Source organism: Eupeodes corollae, chromosome 2 (assembly GCF_945859685.1).
Source record: "Eupeodes corollae chromosome 2, idEupCoro1.1, whole genome shotgun sequence".
In the NCBI taxonomy this organism is placed as follows: domain Eukaryota; kingdom Metazoa; phylum Arthropoda; class Insecta; order Diptera; family Syrphidae; genus Eupeodes; species Eupeodes corollae.
In genome coordinates, this window is record NC_079148.1 from 155,423,209 (window position 1) to 155,446,570 (window position 23,362).

At 33.3% G+C, this 23,362-nt stretch overlaps 1 protein-coding gene across 1 annotated transcript; it reads left to right on the forward strand.

Moving 5' to 3' along the window:
* The first annotated feature begins 3,655 nt into the window (after positions 1 to 3,655).
* On the forward strand, positions 3,656 to 16,656 carry LOC129947601 (protein lin-28 homolog). Its single transcript, XM_056058231.1, has 4 exons — positions 3,656 to 4,316; positions 15,591 to 15,709; positions 15,808 to 16,104; positions 16,168 to 16,656. Exons 1-4 carry the CDS (start codon positions 4,175 to 4,177, stop codon positions 16,222 to 16,224), a joined length of 615 nt encoding a protein of 204 aa, XP_055914206.1. The 5' UTR covers positions 3,656 to 4,174; the 3' UTR covers positions 16,225 to 16,656.
* The last annotated feature ends 6,706 nt before the right edge of the window (positions 16,657 to 23,362 follow it).

Genomic DNA, 23,362 nt, shown 5'->3' on the forward strand with positions numbered 1-23,362 from the left:
TTTAAATCCGTCTACAAAAAAAGAGTCTGGTATGCGACCCACACTGATAACTTCATATCCCGTCTGTGGATTTGTTTTGCTTAAAATTTGGAAGGGTTTCCGTGTTGGGTTAAAAAAGTTGTCAGTTATTAAATTTACCAACATTATTTTTCATATCAAGAAATAGTAAGTTTGAAAATCTAGTTTTGTTAAATAGATTTTTAGTCGAAAACAAATGCTTACCAATTTTAGTAATTTTACAAGATATCAAGAACCGAACAATAAATTTTACCAAATTTGCGTACTATTTTTTCTAGATTTTATTTTTAAATGAAAAAATGAACCGTTGTGTTTTAAAAAAAAATACTGAATATCGAAAACAATAGTTTCTGTGAAATAAAAAAGTTTGAAGACAATATTTTTAATTTTTGAAAAGCTTTTTGAGTCGAAAGTTAATTTTTACCAAGTTTTAGTATTGCTTTTTTTAGGTTTGTATTTTTTATAAAAAAAACTATGAATTCGATTTTTCACAAAATTTTAGCAGAAGTTAAAAACGTTATTTTTCGTTGTACAAAATTGTTTTGGAGATAAAAACATTATGTATTCACAAAATCTTCGAGGTGACAATTTTTTTTTAATTTATAAAAAAAACTGTTAATTGTTTTTTTTTAATATTTGTTTGGTATCACATTACAATATAAAGGGTGATTTTTTTGAGGTTAGGATTTTCATGCATTAGTATTTGACAGATCACGCGGGATTTCAGACATGGTGTCAAAGAGAAAGATGCTCAGTATGCTTTGACATTTCATCATGAATGGACTTACTAACGAGCAACGCTTGCAAATCATTGAATTTTATTACCAAAATCAGTGTTCGGTTCGAAATGTATTTCCGCTTTTTTATCGACAAATTTTGTTCAGCGATGAGGATCATTTCTGGTTGAATAGCTACGTAAATATGCAAAATTGCCGCATTTGGAGTGAAGAGCAACCAGAAGCCGTTCAAGAACTGCCCATGCATCCCGAAAAATGCACTGTTTGGTGTGGTTTGTACGCTGGTGGAATCATTGGACCGTATTTTTTAAAGATGCTGTTGGACGCAACGTTACGGTGAATGGCGATCGCTATCGTTCAATGCTAACAAACTTTTTGTTGCCAAAAATGGAAGAACTGAACTTGGTTGACATATGGTTTCAACAAGATGGCGCTACATGCCACACATCTCGCGATTCTATGGCCATTTTGAGGGAAAACTTCGAAGAACAATTCATCTCAAGGATGAATGGTTGGCCACCAATATCATGCGATTTGACGCCTTTAGACTATTTTTTGTGGGTCAAGTCTAAAGTCTACACAAATAAGCCAGCAACTATTCCAGCTTTGGAAGACAACATTTCCGAAGAAATTCGGGCTATTCCGGCCGAAATGCTCGAAAAAGTTACCCAAAATTGGACTTTCCGAATGGACCACCTAAGACGCAGCCGCGGTCAACATTTAAATGAAATTATCTTCAAAAAGTAAATTTCATGGACCAATCTAACGTTTCAAATAAAGAATCGATGAGATTTTGCAAATTGTATGCGTTTTTTTTTTTTTTAAAGTTATCAAGCTCTTAAAAAATCGCATTTTTCTGCTTTTTTGTCTGTATAACAAAATTTATTTGAAGTCGATATCTCTTCTGGTTCTTGAGCTATGGACAACGAAAAACTCGTAGCGAACCTACAGACGTACGGACGAACGAACGTACGTACACATGCACGCACAGACATCTTTCTAACAATATTTTATTTCGACTCTAGGGACCTTAAAACGGCGAGAAATTTCAAAATTTTCGATTTGATAAACCTGACACATTACAATAACTTTCTATGGGAAGTTAATAAATGTATTACATAAGGTCTTTGAGATACAAGCTTTTATAATTCGAAAAAATCTTGTAGCAGGTTTTTTGAGGCTACTTGTTTTTTTTTTGCAATAAAATAAGTAATGATTTTCCAAATTTACAATCTTTTACTTATTTTAAAAAAAAAATTGAATTATTAGTAACACTGCACCTGCAATATATAAACCTTAAAAGAATGCTGGACCATTAGTTCTTAAACGGTTCTTTGCAGAAAAATCCAAAACGGTATAAATAAAATTGATGATCTTAGTATGAATTTTTTGAAAGGTATTGAAAAAAAAACATATACAAACACAATGTTGAAAACCTGTATTTCTGAGTGTGAGCACTTATAGCTTAAATCGGAGTTTGGATTTGGAATCAGCACTTAAATCGGAATTATTTTTAAAGGATGTTGAAGTATTTCAAGCATGTAAGTAAGTAAGTACCTACATTCAAGATTTTTCAAAACTTTATAAAAAGTTCAATGATGACCAAAAACCCATCTCATAACTAATGAAAGATTACGAAAACTAAGAGCGATAATAAAATGATTTAAAAAGTGTCTAGAAGACAAAGATTTGTAGTATGCAAAATCATAATACAATTTATTGTTAAAGGAAACGTTGTTTTAATTAAGCCTTAAAAGCTTATGTGATTCTTAAATGTCCAGATGTGAAATTTAAAGGCCAGATTCGACATTCGATCAATTCGACAAAATTGACCTATTTCATTAAGAGGGTTGAAAAGTAAACTATAACCACAATATCTTCTCTTCAAATTTTTCTTTCTTTTGCAGATATTAAAAATTTTAAAACAAATTTATCATAACCTCAAAGACATTAAACCATTTCCTTGAAAAAAAAAAACAATAACGAAAGTAAAAATTCATCTTATCAATAAATTTGTTTATGGTTTCAAAGCGATATCTTTTCGTCATCAATACCAACTATTTTGTGTTCAAATTTTTTTTCAAATGCAAAACACAAACAACAACAACGTCCAAAACAAACTACGCATTATTGTGTCTAACACTTGCTCGAAGATAGAAGAAATGTAGTGGAAAATTTGTCAACTCAGTAAAAAAAAAAACTGTTTACACATTTCCCACAGTCGACTAGCCCAGAGTTGATAGTTAAATAAATTGAAAACCTGATGCAATCCGTCTGCATTTCAGTGGCAAGTCGAAGCCGAAAAAAGAAGATGCAATGAAGAATAAGAAAACACAAAAATAAAAAAAACACACACATGGAATTCGAAGAATTTTCCAAAATGCTACGCATTTTTCTTTGATCCAAGTCGTATACTGCTTCAATATTTTCATTTCAGGTCATGGTAGAGTCTAACTTCTATTTTCTTTTCTTCTTTTGCTTTGTGAAACGCATTAGAAGAAAATGAAAATGTGTGACATGAGAGTGGCACAGCCGAAGAAAGGGTTCATTAGATAAGGGCTATACGTGCGTTTGACAAGAGACGAAGAAAAACAAAAAACAAGAAAACAACCTTCTTCATAGGGTCTACTTCTCGAACCACGCTATCTTAAACACTAGTAGAGTCGAAAAGAGAAGACGATCGAAGTTTGTTTTTCTAACGTTGTTCGTTTTCGTTTTGTTTCTTTGCTTTCCTATCCTTGATGGCTATCTAATATCTACGAAGCAGAAAAGACATAGACAAAAATGCTAGAAAATAGTCAAAAGAACTGTGAGAGCGTATCAACTCGAGACTCGAACGAACCCTCATAGGTATACCAATATCTACCAGATACTGCTACTAGGACCTTCAGTAATACACTTTCATATCGAAAACTCTCACATCCGGAGAACCGCATATTTCAAAACAAAGGGCAGGTCGGTCGTAGTTCTCGCTCGTCTATCCGCTCCGCAGTGCCGATGGCCGATGGCATTGATAGATTCTAGGGCCTGATCATTGCAAACGCCGAGCAGTGGATGTGTGTCAGTGTTGTAATTCAGTACAGTACAGAGCAGTTGTTGTGTTGTTACGCGCATTTCGAATAAGGATTCAATATTTTGTTTCTGTTTCAGTTTTTTCCTTTATTATTTTGTCAATTTCAAAAACTAGACAAAGTGCGTTTTTGATACCTTCCATAAAATTCCATAAAGGAAAAGTGTGTTTTGTGTCCGGATTGTGAAAGAAAAAAATGTTAGAAAAATAGACAAAAGGATAATGTCGTCTTGTTGACAAATTTTATATCAAGAAGAAGAAGAAGAAGATAAACATCCCAAAGGGACTACGAAAAGGAAACAAAGTAGAAATAAGAAAACGAAAAAATATTCAAGTAAAGTTGTTTAATATGTCATCACCAAGTTCAAGTAACACAGGTGATAAACAAGTACCTGGAGATGATGATGGTGGATCGTCACAACAACGTGACAGGAGTTACAGAGAGGATGTGGACGAAATTGATGCATTATTTAAGGATAGCAATATAAAAGGTGATTTCTTTTTCATTCGAAGAAGATTAATTTAATAATTAATCTTTTATGTGAAGTCTTTGATCAGATTCTATATGAACCAATCAAATTCAAATGCGTAGATGCATTCTTCGAGTGTAGGTTTTTGCAAAATCAGTGTTTTTTATTGGGTGTTGTTGTTTTTTTAGTTTGTTTTTCTACGACCTACCCTTATTTTTCTGAAAATATCTGATTGTGCTAACTTTTGGGAAGAAACCACCCTCCCTCACGAATCATTACAACTAGCGGTTGGTAAATTAAAATGGCGAAACTTGACTTCAATGTGATTTCAACTTTTTTTCGTGAATGGTGAATGAAATAATTTTCTCGTAAATATCTTATTATTTAAATTTTTTGAAACAATAGTGAAAAAAGCATTTTTTTTAAATATTATTATTCAAAAATATTATGAATCTCAACTCTTCAAAAATAGTAGACATGTTAAGAAGTAAGTAAGGTTTATTTAAAATTAATAAAACAGTTTTCAAATAATGGGATTGACTATTTCAGACTTGAAAGTTTATTTTAAGTCTCAATTTGTGTATGACAAACAAATGTATAAATATTTTCCATAGATTTGTGTTACTTTCTATTTATTGTTTATTTTTTACAAAGTTTATAATTATGTTACAAAAATGTGTTTTTAAAAAGTATGCTCATCGAATATTAGTCCAGGAGGATTGAATATAGAATTCTTCGAAAAAATTCTGATAAAGCTTTATGTTTGTAGAGGTTTTTATTTTTAAGTCTCTAATATTTCCTAAAACCTAGCGAAAAATGTTGGGGGGAGGGTGTATGTTGAAGAAGGATAAAGTGATGTAATTGTTTTTTGCATTTAAGTTCGTAAATCCTAAGTAAAATTCTTCGCATGGGACTTTTTATATAATGTCGCAATATCTTTATTTTTCTGCTCCTTACAACCTTTCAAATCATCCCAATATTACGAATACTGAAAAGATCCGGTTAATTCTTAAAAATAGATGAACCGCAAATAGTGAAGGTAGTGATGCTTTTATTCATTATAACGATATCAAATGAAAACAAAGTACTAAGAACTGTGAGTAATACTTGGTTAAGGAAATATACTAGGAGGAAATTTATGTGGACATTTTTTGATAGAAAAGTACGCAAAGAATGGTCATGAACTTTTCGTAATATATTTATAGTATATTAAGTGTTAACTCCAAAATTTGTCAAATTGTCACAGAAATTTGTGTAGAAACGACTTCTGCCCAAAAAAAGAAGATGGGTCGAACTGATAACTTAAATAAATATTGTTGAAATGAAAGTGTTTCCTGTTCGATATAAAATATGATGTCTTTATACAAACAAATCTTTTTCACTACCTCTAAAATGATCGTTTGTTTTAATTCAACATCGTCAATTTGTATCCCTTGTCAACGTAGATTATTCAGTAAAAATTTAAAGTCAATTTGGGTTACAACTTCCTCAAAATTGAAAGAATCTTATAAAAAAAAAGTCTTAAACTCCAAGCAGGACACTTATCAATTGAAGGCCATTAGAAATATGGCCTTGAATTTTTAAAAAAAAAATATTTTTGAAAATATAAACCATAAAAAAAACGCACTTTAATAATAATTAAAAATGCAATAATTATTAAAAAATGTATATACAAATATTATGATCTAAATACTCAAGTCGTTAAATATAAAGAAAAAAACTATCAAATGTAGAATTTTGCCGACTTTTTATGACACAAAAATTAAACTGCAAAGGTCAAAATTACATTTGCCTCTTAGATACTTATCTGAAGAAAAATATTTTTGAACAAAAAACAATAACCGTGCTTTTATTTCCTTAAAACTGACCGCTTTGATTCTTTATTGATTAAAGTCATTACAATACTAAGATTGACAAAAAAAATGGAGAAAATTTGAAGGAGGGATCGAAAAGTTAAAGAAGTAGTCAATCAAAACAAAAACATTAACTACTCCAAAAGTCCTAGTAAAACTGAAAGACTCAATTAGTGTTTTTTTTTTATCCTTTCAACAAAAATTTACCACCGCATTGTAACAAATTTAAGTCTTTACAAGATACTATTAAAAGTTCAGTATTTCTTACAATGGTATTTTTTCTGAATATTTAGCAGATATAACTTTGCTTTATTTTTAAAATCGAACTTTTCTGATTTGAGTTCAGATTATATTGAAACACTTAGTTTCAATTCTAACATTAATGTTGGTGACCCTTCTTTATCGAAAGTTGGTGTACTAAATGCTTTATTGTCGCTTGATAACAGTTTCTCTGATGCACCTGACAATATTCCACCTTTAGTTTTGAAATTTTGTAAATATAACCTTAAAAACCCACTTTATTTTTAATTTGTCTTTGAAACAAGGATTATTTTTAGATACACGGAAACATTCTCTGATAACTCACGTAAATCTGGATCGATAAATTATAGACCTATTGCTAAGCTTCAGCTGATTCCCAAATTATTTGAAGCAATTGTTAAAATTAAACTTTATAGTTTGGTTCAAAACCATATTTCCCTGCATCAGCATGACCTTATGAGTGTTAGTTCTATAAATGACTGTCTTGTTTGTTTAGAAAATCTTACTCAAGTGGATGTAATCTACACCGATTTTTCCAAGGTGTTTGATCGGGTACAACGTAATATTCTCTTGAAAAAACTTGAATTGCTTGGCTTCCACTTGAATCTCCTAAAATGGATCAGAAGTTTTTTGGTTGGACGACGACAATATGTTGTAATTGGTGATGTTCTTTCCAATGAAATACAAAATTTTTCCGGTGTACCACAAGGTAGTCATCTTGGTCCACTACTTTTCATTTTATTTAAAATGATTTACCGAATTGTATTAAAAGTTTTAGATGTCTTTTATATGCTGATGATCTCAAGATTATTAGTTCTGTAAGTTCTTCATCAGATGCTAGTAAAATTCAATTGGATATTGATAATATTACCTACCAAGTGTTGTTTCATCATGATCCGATATGTTTTGATTTCAAAATTGAGAATCAGTTCTTAGTGAGGTTAACAAATCAAAAGAATCTTGGTGTGAGTTTTGACTCCAATATGAATTGATAGTGTCATTTCAAAATCTAACGCTGTGTTATGATTTGTTTCAAGAACTTCTAGGTCATTCGAAGATCCTTATACTTTAAAAACTCTTTTTGTATCCCTTTTTGTATGTTCAATCTCGGAATTTGCGTCCTAGAAATGGTAATTCTCTACATGTTCCTTTTCATATCACAAATTATGCGAAACATAATCCAATACGTGCTTCTTGTATTGCTTTTAACGAATTTGAGTTTGTAATTGATTTTAATAAAAATAGATTAGATATTAAGAAAGATGTATTGAATTTGTTATAACACCATGTTTTTACCACTGTTAATTTGTAAATATAATGTTTGATTTTAATGTAGTCTCCATAAAGTATTGTAACTTGAAAGACGAATAAAATAAATAAATATACTGTTAAAAAGAAATTCTTGATTTTCAAAATTCAAAATAATCGGTAGCACAAATTGCAAACAAACTCAAATTTAAGGAGGGTTTTGGACATTCTTCTATCATTTTGAGGTAGAACATATTTTAAATACATACTTAAAGCTTCATTTTTTCATATGTTTCATCAAAATAAAATATTCACAAGAAAAAACAATAAGTTTATTACAATTTTCAAGACTTTAATCTCTCAAATAAAAAACCATGAACTCTAAAAATTGTGAGATACAAGTCTCAAAAAAAAAAAACAAAACCTTTATTATAACTAGGAAGAGAATAAAAACAAATTCAGATAATATAACGGTAAAGTTTGTCAAATTTCAAAGATATCTTTCAAATTACCGAGACGAAAAGATAATAGAAGGAAGGTATACCTATACCCAAAAACAGAAGAAAAAGATAAAAACAACAACAACTACTTCAATAGTTAAATCATACTCAAAGACCATATATAGATATAGATAAAAATGCGTTGTCTTGTTGCGTGTACTTTCTTTGGGTTTGAAAAAAATAAATGAAAAAAAAAATACAATAATACTCCTACAAATCATTGTAAATTCCGATTCCCATTCATAAAATTTTTTAGCTGACATGTGAACGAAGATAACACTTGGGTATGAAGTCTCCGAAAAAAGAGGTTTTCTATATCAATTCAAATGTTGATCTAAGAAAACATGTGTAGTATATGATTGTTTTATTTAGTGAACAGCGATGGTTAAAGAGAGACACATTTTATAATATACATTTCTTTTGTTTTAGGCTTCAAAAATAGAGCAGTAGCAATATTTTTAAAAATTTCACTGACATTCCCAAAGTGACTTTACATCGTTTTGGAGAAAGTAAGATTATTGCACTTGATATTTCAAAGGCATTTGATAGTATTTGGCATCAAGCTCTTTTATCGAAAATGCATGTTTTTTTTTTATTGGTGAATCTCTTCTTTGTTATGTTAGAAATTATCTTTCAGACCTTTCATTCAAGTAGTATTGGACGGGTACAAATCTAATATCCACAAAATAAACGCTGGTGTGCCCCAGGGCTCCGTTTTATCTCCGAATCTCTTCCTTATATTCATAAATGATGTTTTGTCTGAAACTTCTAAACCACTAAATTGTTTCCCTGATGACATATTCGTTTTTATATTCTCATCCTTCTTCTTCGGATATGGACTACTAACGGCAGCGTATGTTAAGCTCATTGAATTCTGACCTTGACAGCATTGTCCAATGGGGAATCAAAAACAGTGTAGAATAATGCTTTGAAAACTCAATGCTGTCTACTGTCACAAAAGCGTAACCCTCCCCAAATGCCACTATCCATGGGTGGTACTTGCATCGATTGAAGAACTATCAGTCCTAGGTATGTGCATCACAAACCCCTTGTTTTGGAGTGATCACATATTTGATATCGTCAAAAATGTTTAGGTTTTTTTTACACTTCAGAATTTTCAGAAAGTAGTAAGCTTATAGCAAGCGTCGATGCAAGAAGTTTTTACCCCTTCTGATCTCGCTATAATCTCCCATATTTGGGCTGGAGCCCCAATAACGTACTTGAGTCTTCTGGATAGAATTAAAAAAAGAGAGACATTTGCTTCTCTTGAACACCGCCTTAAGGTCTCATGCCTATCATTGTTTTATCGTTATTTTTACAAACGATGCTCTATCGAAATAGTCAGTTGCATTTCTCCCTTTAAACAATTTAATATCCGTACTGCTAGGAAGGCCCATCAGTTTACCCTGCAGCCCAATTTTGGACGTACTGTTGGTACAGAGATTCTTTCTTAAGCCGCACTACATGAATGTGGAATGCTTTACCTGACTCAATATTTCCCACTCATTACAATGTGCAGACATTCAAAACCAATGTGCATCGGTTTCTTCTTTCTAATCCTAACCTTCTTTCCTAATTGGTCGCACTGTGTTCAATCATTATTAGCATATTCATAACCCAAACACAAATTAAGTTTTCTGATTTCCAATTTTATTTTCCCCGAATTTGAAAATTTTTTTAAATAAATTTTTTTTAAAGTTCCTGATGAAACACTTTTTAATTTCATTTTACTTTTCAAGCTCTAAAACTCACTTTTAAGTCGAATGCGTTTACTATTTTATCTACAAGTAAGTTTTATGTACCATCTCTGTCTCTTATAGTGTTCCTAATACTTTGTAAAGTTCCATTGGGTCAATGACGCCACAACAACGAAAAAAAGGGAACAAAACTTGTTCTTCTCAAATTTCATTGAATACTCGTATAAAAATGCGCTATGCTATAGTTAATTGGGGTTCCCAACAGAAAAATAAAAACCCAATCTATGTATTTATGCGTACTTAATTTAGTTCGATTTACAATTATTTTGTGTTTTGTTGTTCAGTATGGGAAAATATTGAAATATAATGCGGCGTGAAATATTCCAAAGGGAATCTTTCTATGTATATTATTTTAGAGATAATTAAAATGCGATGTAGTTTTGAAATGAAAGACAAATTCAAAACATTGCCCATAGTTGCCCATAGTCATAATAATAATGTTACACTTGAGTTGTTAATGACAAAAAGAAAGCACACATTATACTCCTCTCAACTTTCAACTCTCAACTTGCCTATCATCAAAACCTTGATGAGAATCTTTTCTTATACCTTTTTGGAAAAATTTTTTTGTTTTGAGTTTTTTTTTTTGATCCGGTTTTTCGTTTCTGCTTGATTAAGGTCGTTTACAAGACCACTTTTGTAATGTTACATGGTGGTAAAGAAAAAGACAAGACAATGTACCAAAGAAAATGTAGTTTGGGGTTGGTTCTTATTGGATTTAGGGGATATATTTGTATAATCAAGCAAGACCACAAAAACATTCATCATCTTGTGCTGGTAAGAAAAATGTGTACGAGTATAGTCTTATTTTTTTCTTTTTTGATGTTTGAAACAGGTTAGAATTTTGTTAAAAGATTTGACAACTGTTTGGTTGCTTAAGAGATAAATGTTTAAAAAATTAAGTAAACGACCATCAGGATGGATGAGCAATAACAATGATAAAGTGATCAGTTTGGTATTTTATTTTGGTAAAGGAGTTGTTTGAGTTCTAGTTGAGATGCTATATGGTTTTATGTAACTATTGTTGTTTTTAAAGAAAATCTGTCAAAGATGATTAGAGTTTGCAATGAAAGATTATTTTTTTTAGAATAAGACAGAAATTGACATTGATTTAAAATCTTTTAACAGTTTGATGCTTTTAGCTAAGTCATACTTTCCAACATTTCAAGTATATGTCAAAAGTTAGAATTTGAAGTTAAACCAGTTTCAAATTGAAAAAAATCTTGAAGTGTTGATTTTCATGGCTTTCAACATTTGAACCCAAAGTAAGAAACATTTCCGTAAATATTTTAAAACCTTATTTTAGAAACCACAAATAATTTAACGAATCGATGTAAATGTGTAGCTAATAATTTAGATTTGCTTTAAAAAAGAGATTTTTTTTATAATAGATTTGATTAAAAACCGAAACAATGAGTTTCAATGCTTAATTTGTGTTTTTATCTGTTTCCAAAACACGTAATTCAATTGACTCTCATGGCGCTACATATGATGTTTCGATAATGAAATTGACGACCCTGAACAAAGTTTTAACTTTACTCGTTTCACAGATGAGGATATCCTCGAGGCAATGCTGTCCATTAAATCAGGCGCTGTAGGCATGGATGGGATTAATCCGAAGTTCATGAACATTTCCGAGTCGAAATTTTGTGCACTATTAAAGTTCAGGTTCTCTGAGGTTCAAAGAGATTCAAAAGAGGATCACTTTCTGTTAAAACATTGCTCCTAATTTGAACCTAAAAGTGGCAGTTATCGGACAAAAAACTATGTTTAGGATCAAATGAGGACAACAGCAAAGAGCCTCAAATGAACCTTTTTGTTTGTTCATTTACTGTCTCTCCCTTTCTTTCTCCTTCCCTAAGTTTATTGACAATCTTTCGCTCCCTCGCTTATTTTCTGTTCTCTTTCTTTCTCTCTCTCTTTTTCTTTCCAACTTGTTTTTGCTCTTTCTCTCTCACTTTCTTTCATTTTATTTATTAGGAAGCATTTATTAAAAAATAATATAAATTATATTTTAATTCTTTTTTTATTTCTACAAAGAAGTTTTTATTAACATTATTGATTAATTTAAAAGTAATAATTCTTCGTCGAAATCGTCTTCTTCGTCGTCGTCGTTGTTGTATTTGTCGTTGGTGTCGTGAAGTTAACGACCAGGTACGCTTATTAAGTATGAAAAAAGGATGATATCTATTATCCATGTTGATAAACCTTCATATATAACGAAATGAGATCTACAAAATATACGTAGAAACATGGAAAGGATTCCAAAGATTCACGTAGGTCGAAATGAGGACGACGAATAATCATTTAGGATAATATGAGGTATATTTTTCTGTATGAGGAGAAAAGATCATTTTAAGAATCAGAATAGGGACAAAATTTCGACTCGGGTTGTACTTTCTCACATTTTAAAATACATAACTCATTTATTTATTTACCAGTTCTGAGAATGCGAGAATTTCGAAATATGATAAGATACTTCCTATCCCAAAGACTTTAAACTGTGCTAACCCAGAATATAGGCCTATTGCAATCCTTCCATTCCTATCTAAAGTCTTCGAAAAACTACTTTTGAAACAGACGCAAGGACACCTAACGTACAGAATACTGCTAGATACGAATCAATCCGGGTTTCGTGCAAAAAGAAGCTGTAAAACGGTGCTTTTACTTGTTGTTGATGATTTACGCAGAGCAATGGAAATGAATCGTGCTACATTCTTAAGCCGATCACTTTGTGCTGTGCCAAAAACTTAAGTATGATTTCAAATTCTCTCGGTTTGCTGGGAAACTTCTGCACACTTACTTATCTAATCGACAACAAAACGTTGCTGTAGGAAATCAGACATCTTCATTTCTAACAGTCCCAGCAGGGGTCCTTCAGGGTTCCATTCTTGGACCTCTATTATTTTCACTTTACGTTAATGCGCTTCCTCGACTGGTTAAATCTTGTAAAGTTCATATGTTTGTTGATGACGTCCAATTATACTTGGATACTCCTATTAACTATGTTAATGAGGATCTAGTAGTTATACAACAGTGAGCTCTCAAGCATTACCTCACCCTCAATCCAAGAAAATCTAAAACTTTGAGTATTTACAAACGCGCTCTTAATAAGTCAAGCTTTCCACCGATTCTGCTGGGTTATTGAATTTGTAACGTCTTCTAGGAATCTAGGTATTATTTTTAACGAGACTTTAACATGGAATCACCATGCAGCTACTACAATTGGCAGGTTATATAGTGCGTTGCGTCTTATGTGGACATCCCAAAGGTTTGTTCTTGTCAGTACTAAGATGTTCCTTGTAAGATCTCTTCTATTATCTATATTCTGCTGTATGGATGTGAAGTGTGCTGTAACATTGACTCAAATACAAGTCGAAAACTTAATGTTATACACAACAACTTTGCCAGATACACCTTAATAAAAGATATTACGACCATATTTCATGTTATTTAAAACAAATAACGGGTCTGACTCTTGATAACCTAATAAAATTTAAAACTCTCATTCAGCTACACAGTATTATACAGTCTTGTCAACCTGATTATTTGCACAACCAATTAACTTTTTTTTAATTCGCTAAGAACGCTAATTAACGCATCTGGCCAATGATACTTACGGTTATAAGTAATATTAAAAAAATAAAAAAAAAACAGCAAAAATTCTAAGTTTAAAATTCTCGAACACTCTAACATATTTTATAAAGCCTTCACAAATAAACAGGTTGTAATCTTAATGTGAATTATGAATTAATAAATATGAAATAGGATGCGACACAAGGAGATAACTTTCAATTCGTGACTATTTCTAAAAGTTACGATATTTCTAAAAGTTTTACAAAATATTAATAAAACTACAATCAAGAAGGTAACGCAAGTTGAGAACAAATTACTTGATGGCTTTAGTTTTAAGCCGAGATTAAAATAAGGCTATCACTAAAGACTTTTGAGATACAAATACTTATGCTAGGCTTTTTGAGACGATGTAAATTCATGAAGTATTTTTCTTAAATAAAATTTATGATCATTTTCAAAATCTAAAGTCTGTAAGTATGATATTTTATTTAAGAATATTCGCTACTTATTTTTCAAAAAATCTTCAACAGTTTTAAGTCTTCACTTGCCATACGTTAACTTTGAAAGAACGCTGAAGCATTTAAGATAAATCTGACCTCATTACGAGTTCGTAGTCTTAAGATAATAAGGTTTAGGTTATATATTAGAATACAAAAAAATAATGTTCGAAACAGATATTTCTGAGTTTAAGTGCGTATTAGTAAAATCAGAGTTTCTATTCGGGATCAGTATAAGTACTTAAAAGTATAATACAATAATTATTAATTCAAGGTTTTTCAAAACTTCAGAGTCAAAAGAACACTCAAAAGTCATCGCATAAATATTGAAAAATTACGAAATGGAGAAGAGATACTAAAATGATTTGAATTGGTGTCTAGAAGACTCAGATCTCTACTTTCCAAAATCATAACACAATTCAATGTTTTAATTTAGCCTGTGAAATGCCATTTTCGGTTGTCTTTTACACTTTTAAAGGTGCATAACTGTTTTAAGGACCTGATGTGATAGACAAATTTCGAAGGTGAGATTCGAATTCAGGACATTTAAAGGATTTGAAAAAGTGTTGTTTAAATAATATTATTGTTTCGACAAGTGTAACAACATTTTGTGTAAGATAAACAAAGTTTGAAGCCAATATCATTCCTTGTTCTCATAATACTCGAGTCGAAAAACATTTTTGATCAGTTTTCAGTTCAGTATTGTTAAGTTTGTTGTAAAAAAGGTTTTGAACTGAATTTTTCCTAAAAAAAAATAACCCTCAAAATAACACCAATATTTTGGATATTGTAAAATAAGTTTCTGAGATATTTTAACCGGAAAAAATGTTAACCAATTTTTAGTAACATTTTTGAAGTGTTGGATTTTTCTAAGAAAAATTACTTTATAAGAACAATATTTCGTAAAAATCAAAATAATTCATAATAATAAGTCAATATATTCTGTAAATTGGATTTTTCTAAAAAAATGTGAAAATTTTATAAACAATTGTTTTATATACGAGTACGATAAAATTAGTAAAAAAGCCAACAGTTTTAATTTTTTTCAAGATGTTAAAGAGTCAGAAATCAACGCGTCTACAAAAGTGCTATAAATATGTAAACCCAAGATCCCTCTTCTCCTTATAACCTAATTCGATATCTCTCCATTTTTTATTTAAATTCTTTTTAAATAACAATCCAATTAACTATGCAAACACTAAGTAGCCAGATCATTTCTTCAAGTATAGGTTCCTTTCTAAGGACGCACAAACAAAAATCACAAAAAATTGATAACATTTCGAAGAGTATAATATTTTGTATAACAAAGACCAGCAATCAGGTTTTTGCTTATTTCTTAATGGATTTTCAATTCTCAGGTCAAAGGTCCCAAGTCCTGACATTGCTGACATAGTTGACTGATCCCTTCTTCACATTTATTATATTTCTTCTTGTCTTCTGTCTTCCAATTTTTGTTGTTGTTGTATAATCATCTTTGAAAATCTAGGAGCAAATCATTGAAGGGTGAAAGGATTTGTTGGGTATATCCTTTATTTCCCAGGACAAGACGTACATACAAACTATATATCAATTCGTGTACTCATAATATTTTATTTCTTTTCAGATATCAGCATATCGGAAACCCAAGGAGTTCGTTATGGCAAATGCAAATGGTTCAATGTGGCAAAGGGATGGGGTTTCATTACGCCCAATGACGGCGGACAGGAAGTGTTTGTACATCAGGTAAAATAAAAGAGTCGCACCGAAAAAGGATTTACATATAAGAAAAAAAAGGATAATTTATTAATTTTTTATGTTTTGTTTTCGTTTAATTCTCACAGAGTATCATCCAAATGACCGGTTTTCGTTCACTAGGCGAGCAGGAAGATGTTGAATTTGAATGCCAACTTACAGAACGTGGTCTTGAGGCTACACGAGTGTCAGGACGAGAAGGTGCCGACTGCAGTGGAAGTACATTCCGCCCGAGGCCAAAGAAACGATACCGTCGAGTTCGTTGTTATAATTGCGGCGAATTCGCTAATCACATCGCTTCAAAATGCCAACTAGGACCACAGCCAAAGCGGTGTCATTTGTGTAAGGGCGAAGACCACTTATTCGCCGACTGTCCCAATAAAAAGGTGAGTGTCATAACTCCAAACATTAAAATGGTTCCAACATTTGATATTTATATTTTATCACAGACAACAACCCATGACAGCAAACAGAAAGAACAAGAAGAATCAGACGAGGCAACCTAATAGAGGGTGGTCATTTTTAAAGTACAAAAATCCTTGGACGAATTCAAGGACTCTATACACCGATATTTTTCTTTTTTTTATAACCTTTAAATGAAAAACAAATTTCCCCGAACTATAACGGCCAAGGATTCGAATTTTTAGTTTTAAACTAAATAAATTATTAGAAGGAATTTATTAACTATTTTAAAATTGAAATTCTATATATTTAAATTTATTCGAAAGAGAAAAAGAGAGATAAATAGAGTAAAAGAGAGTAAAATGCATGCAAATGTTTAATCTTTCTTTTTATTTTTTAATTGAAAGAATAGAGGCAATGCAATTTAATATATAATATACTACTTACTATTATAATAAATAATACATTTTTCTGATAAATTTATTTTTGTATTTAGACATAGAATTGTAAACTATTTTTGTACGTGTATATCTTAAATTCATTTTTAAATTAAACATACATTTTCAATTTTTTTTTCTAAATTTAATTAATTGTTTTTGTTATTTATTTATTTGTACTAGTTTTGAAAATTTTGGAACACACTAATACTCATTCTTAAGGGAATTATAATTTTAAGTCTATTTCTGAGACGCATACACTTTGTGACGCAATGAAAAATGTTTAATCGTAGAAATTGAAGCTTAACACAAACAACAGGTAACAAGGATTTTTAAGGAATTGAATTTTTAGCCTAAGTGCAAACATTGCCTTCCTAAAGGTAAAATTCTGATCGTTTCCTGATTTGCCTCTGATGAAGCCACACTGATAATGTTTGATGATGGTTTCATCGTTTGGGACTATTCGTTCTTGAAGAATAAAGGAGTAACTTAACATGATACACCTATAAATGGTGCACGATGTGTGAAATTTCCTCTCTTGCGAATGAGGCAGATGATACCTTTTCGCCAGTCTTCTGGCATTTAAATTTCATGAATAGCTCGATGTAAATCTTCCTTGCTATGTTGAAATGGATTGGTTGATATCCCATCGATTCCGCGGCTTGAGCTTTTACAGCCTTCTCGACTTAATCTATGCTTGGTGGCGGTATCATATGGATTTCTTCTTGAAGTATTGTAGTCTCGACTTTTTCAGTGAGCTGGAGTTTAGCCATTCATTAAAGTACAGTATGTCTGCATGATCTGTGTATTTTGCGTCATGTTTCGGACAGATTGGCAATACTTCCTTGCAATGTGCTTACCTCCTTTTTTTGAGTTCACGGATGATTTTATCCAAGTCTGAATTTTTCTGTATTAATCGTTTTTTTTTCTTCTAAGCTATTATTATTGCTCTGTATACAAAACGTTCTTCCGTTCAGTTGATAAATTTGCAATCGTCATCAAACCAGTCTTCCGATCTCTGCGAGTACTGCCTAGGATTGAGTTGGCAGTATTACTTACTTAAGGTGGCGCTTCAGTCCGTGGCGGACCTGGGCCTCAACCAACATGCGTCTCCACCCAGCTCGGTCCCTAGCTAGCTGTCTCCATTTTCGCACCCCAAATTGGTTAAGGTCCTCTCCCACCTGGGTGAGGCCACCTGAGTCGCGGTCTTCCTTTACTGTGCCGTCCCTCGGGATTGGATTCGAAGGCCTCCCAGGCTGGAGCGTTGATGTCCAATCGTTCTACATGACCTAGCCATCTAAGCCGTTGAACTTTAATTCCGCTAACTAAGTCGGTGTCGCTGTACAGCCCGTACAGTTCGTCGTTTTATCTTCTCCTCCATTCTCCATCTATGCGTACGGGACCAAAAATCACCCGAAGAATTTTTCTCTCTAAGCATCCTAAGACGCTCTTATCTTTCTTTGACAGGTTTCAGGCCTCAGCGCCATAAATGAGAACCGGGATGATGAGTGTCTTATAGATGGTGATTTTACATGCTCGAGAGAGGACTTTACTTCTCAATTACCTTCTAAGTCCAAAGAAGGAGCGAAGGAGTAGTTGGCACAATTTAGAGGGTCTCCTTTCTTATGTATCGGGCATACTATGCTGAGATTCCATTCATCGGGCATGCTTTCTTCCGACCATATTTTGCAGATGAGTTGGTGCATGCTCTATATCAAGTCATCGCCTAGTACTTTGAATAGTTCGGCAGCGATGCCGTCAGCTCCAGCAGCTTTGTTTGACTTCAGTTTAGATACAGCTTTCTTCACTTCGTCGAGGTCGGGTAGGCGGAATTGTTGATCTGCGTCGCCGAGGTTGAGTGGTTCTATCTCCCTTACAGCGGAATTCGGTTCGTCATCGCCGTTATATGATTTGGAGAAGTGGTCTTTCCATATTCTCAACATCGACTGCGGTTCTACTACGATGTTGCCCTGAGCGTCTTTACAGGCTTCGGTTCGTCGCTGGTACCCTTGGGAGGTTTTTTTACCTTTTGGTAAAATTTACGAACATAAATAATTGTGAAATACCTCTATCTCCCCGATCACGCGCTTCTCATGCTCTCTTTTTTTCCATCTAAGAAGCCGGTCCTCTCCTCTTCTACTCGTAGAGCTCGCAAGCAGCTCTGGTCTTTTTGTGCAGCGCCAATTTGAATGCCTGCTGTTTCGCTGCGTGCGTTTGCCAGCATTCGTCGTCAAACCAGGGGTTTGCTGTGGTGGAAATGTGAAACCTAGCTCTTCAGAGGCGGCATCTCTGATGGCTACAAGGCAATGTTCCTACTGGTTTTCAATGCTTAATGTAGGCATCATAGGACTCCTTAAGAGGTTATTAGAGACTCGAACGGAAAAGGACATGGCAGTCTCTTGCGATTGTAGCCGTCTAACGTCGAATCTTTCCACAGGACTTCCTTGTTTTGGCTTGGATCGGGATATTCGTAGCCGTACTTTGGCTAAAACGAGGTAGTGGTCCGAGTCAATGTTAGCCCCTCGGAATTTTCGGATATCCTGTATACTGGAGAAGTGTCGTTTGTTTATCGCAATATGGTCAATCTGGTTGACGGTTGATTGATCAGGAGATTTCCATGTCCCCTTGTGGATATTGAGATGTGTGAACTGCGTACTAGCTACCAGAACGTCTTGCCCCGCAGCAAAATCGATCAGCCTGAATCCGTTGTCGGAGGTGGTGTCGTGCAAACTGTATATCCCGATTATGCCACCAAAGATGTCTTCTCTTCCTAACTTGGCATTAAAATCTCCTGAGACAATTTTAATGTCATTGCCAGGGCACTGCTCATATGTCTTGTCCAAGAGCTCGAAGAAAACGTCTTTGAAGTCTTCATCTTTCTCCTCTGTTGGGACACGCGCTTATGAGGCTTATGTTGGCTCACACTGTTGAAACTCAAGAGATACATATGAAGCAATTTTAAGTGTTCACAAGACATTTTCCAACAAAAAATCCACACATTCCACGTACAGATCCGAAGTCCGTTATAATTATTTCGTTTGCGTGGGTTGTCAACAGTGAATCCGTCCGTATCCGAGGCTTGTTGGTGCTTCGCAACCAAAGGTATTGTTTACGTGGCCAGGAAGTCAACCCGAAGGCACAACCCCCAACCTTGAGGGCAAGATTCTTAGTATAACTCCAAGGACGGGGAGCCGAATAAACCGCTCCTTACAGGCCTGGGCTCCGAATATGTCGAAGAAGCCCTATAAGGAGTTCACTAAGTAGTTCAACCTTACTGGAACTGTAGACGCCACCGTTGATTCCATCTCAAGAATTCGTCCGCTGCCGTCTGGATAAGGAGAGGTACCTTAGTGGAAACACATCTCTCCCTCTCTCTCGTTTGCTGTCCCCAACAACTTTCCACTGGGGTTAGAACCCATTTCCATTTGAGGTACTAGGCACCCAATGTTCACAGCGGTGAGGTGAGAGTAGGAGTTGGCAGTGTTAAAACCACTAATTTAAGGACGTATCCGCTTCTTACCTACTCTTGGCGTACTATGGCCCCAGAACTTAGGTACTCTCGCTCCATCAGGCTCATCAAGTGCGCGTTTAAAAAGTTCCCATAGGGGAGCCAGCATCAAAATTTTACCCCAAAATTATCTCATTTCAAGGTTAACTTTTTTACTATGGGCTATAAAGTTTATGTCTTTTGTCGCGGCACTTTGAAATACATTCAGGAAGAACTTACTTAACAGTTAATAAAAAGAAAACAAAAATCAACATTTTGACATTTTTCCATAGAATTTATTGTTGACATAATTTTTTACTAGGATCAAATTGAAACATTTGTGTACAAAACAAATCGCTTTCATCGTCATTTCATCAATTCAACTTAATTGTTCAAAGCTCATATCCCTGGTTCTAACTTTAAAATACCTTAGCTTGTTTGATTATAGTGGCACATATTGTGGAATAAAAATAAACATAACACACCAAGAAGTTATCCGTTTAACTGAAGCTCTTTTCTCTCATCATAACAACAGAACTATACTCGTACTTCTGAATCCAGGACGAAACAAAATAAAAATATATCAAGAAAAAGAAAAAGGAAAGTATCTATCTACCTACCTAGATAAAAATGATTTGGGAAATGATTGTCTCATATCACTCAGAAGAACATTTCATGGCACATCCACTCAGTTTAGTGTCAAAGGACTCTTATGATGATGATGATGATGACGATCTGACGACGACTATGACAACGACACTCCGAAGAAGATAATATAAAAGAAGAAACCGTTCCAAAACCAACCAACCGACACTGAGACTATGTACCTAACTCTTCTCCACTTTGACTTCAACTTCAAAACACACTTTCTACAGCATCATATCATCGTCATAATAATAAAAGAAAAATAAAAACTTCTCCATCCACACACAAAAGTGACTGAGGGTAAGTCAAATAGTAAGCAGGACAACAGCATAATGATAACGACTTAAAATATAACCCCAGTCATAGTCCTCAGTCCTGGAAGGCTCTGCATCAGGAGCCAGAAAAAGAATAAATCGTTTATCTGCTGCACGTTCCAAATATAGAGAGCTATTCTTGCACTGACACGCTCCTAAACAAATATTCGTCCTCATACAGCTTTTTTCTAGACCTATGATTCTTTTGAGAGTCAATAGCAAAAATTATAATAATAAAAAAGTCACAAAATTGGTTTGGTCGGAAAAAGAATAAATGAAAAAAAAAGCTGAAAGAACAACAACTAAAAAGTGCTAAAATGATGACAACAGCCTTTAGTTCTTATTTAACTCGGATAGTAGTTGCTCAAAACTTTTGTTCGGATCTCTTGTCATCCTCTGTTCTGACGTCCTAGCGTCCTGACGTTCTGGAAAGACCAAAGACGAGCGTGATAAGTTCAAACACACTAGAAGAATGAAAGAATAAAGAAAGAAGAGCCAAGAAAAAAAAAACTACCAAGACAAAGGACAAACAAGTCGGTAAGCTATCTTAAAGGATTTCTCAAGTATCCTCTCCAGTGAAAACTGAAAACTCCCAACTACCAACTGTCTGAGGTCATTGTAACCGTATATATTGTCCTCGAGAGAATTGTTTTGTTTGTAAGTTTCTCCGAACGTGAAGAATCCTTTTTACTTTATAAAAATATACTCTACACTCGCAAGCTCGCACATGATATGAGAAGTAAAAGGATATCGCAAAATTTAATTTAATAAAAGTTTAGGAAGCCAAGCAAAAAAGTCATTACAAGATGACTGTGGATCAAAGGACGAAAGAACGAGAACAGGAGATTCCTAACGCTCCTACAATCGTCGTCGTTGTTCGTAGCGAAGCGAGCGCAACTATAAAGAACAGAAACGGAACACAAAAAGTTGGAAGTATAAAAATAAACTAACTCATCTCATGTGTGTGAACAAATCTGTAATAAGGGTCAATGTAGACTTAAACAAGGACATTATACGTGGAAACTTATTTCGAGGACGAGATGAACAGATTATGTGGGAGTAATACGATTACCTAGAGCATCAAGGGGTTTATACTTCTACACATACATATAGTTTCTCTATATATCTCCTTTTGTATATAAATATATTTGGAACCAACAACGAGAAGATAAGTACTCGTATTTTTTGATTCTTGGCACCGTTCTTCCTCTTTTGACGTTGAATTATTGTTGTCCAAGGTTCTTAAAGAGAAAAAGTTCGTTTTATGGTAAAAACTTTGTCTACGAAATCTCGTAGAGTCCTCGTAGAGCTTTGGAAATATATTTACGAATTCATAACTTAAGTTTAAATTTAAAACAGAAAAAAAAGGTTTGTCTGATAGTAATTCTTTGATGGGCAATCAATGATAAAGCTCTTTTGGTATCCTTTCGTATTTTTGGTTTTTAACTTCATAATATAAAAATGCTGAATCCAATTAAAGTTTTTATTACCTGCCTATTGATACATTCGCAAATTTTTACTGTAGAATCTTTAATTGGATTTTTATTATGTCAAACATAAAAGACTATTTTAATTGAAAAAATCTGTTTTTGGGTTGAATATAAATAAAATTGAGCTACTAGTAGCTTAGCAACAATTTAAACTTGTTAAACAGGAAGTTATTGCAATTTGTCAAATCGAAAATGTTGACATTTCTCGACGTTTCAAGGTACCTAGAATTTAAATAAAAATTCGTAGAGCAATGTCGGTATGTGACAATTATAATAATGAATATTTTAACGTCTGTTAAAGTTTTAAGTGAAATCAAAGACCTATAAAAATACTACTAAAAGTTGGTACAAACTGAAGTTCAATTTAAATATCCCGAGAATAAATGAAAGTATTGACTTTAAAATAATTTCATTACATGCAAAATATTGTTGTTAACAAAACATAATTTTCTTATTTCCTTAGAAGATCCATTCGTTATATATTCAATATCTTCCCTTAGCAACATATTAATCCTTGTTTCGGCTAATGGAAGTATGCCTTTAGAAACGTTTTTGAAGCTCATCTATTCGCCCCCCTCCCCCTCCATGGAAAAGACACTTACTGCCAATCGACACCAGCCTCTCTAGTCACAAGAAAGATAACACTTCAAATAATGAACATTTTCTTATGCTTCACCGTTAACTGATCAAAAACATCAAACTAGCGAGAATTTTGTACACAGATAGATCCCATATTGATAAAACCTCGACACATGCAGTCATCGAGCTCAAAGCGAACCACGAAGAAATCATCACTTGTCAAGGTCTTATTCAAGGCGATTGGTAGCTATCGAGCAGAACTAACAGCAATAATGAAAGCACTGACCATG

Coding starts and splice junctions, on each gene's coding strand:
- LOC129947601 (XM_056058231.1), top strand. CDS start 4,175: ATGTCATCACCAAGTTCAAGTAACACAGGTGATAAACAAGTACCTGGA. Junction 4,317..15,590: donor TAAGGATAGCAATATAAAAG/GTGATTTCTTTT, acceptor ATTTCTTTTCAG/ATATCAGCATATCGGAAACC. Junction 16,105..16,167: donor CCGACTGTCCCAATAAAAAG/GTGAGTGTCATA, acceptor ATTTTATCACAG/ACAACAACCCATGACAGCAA.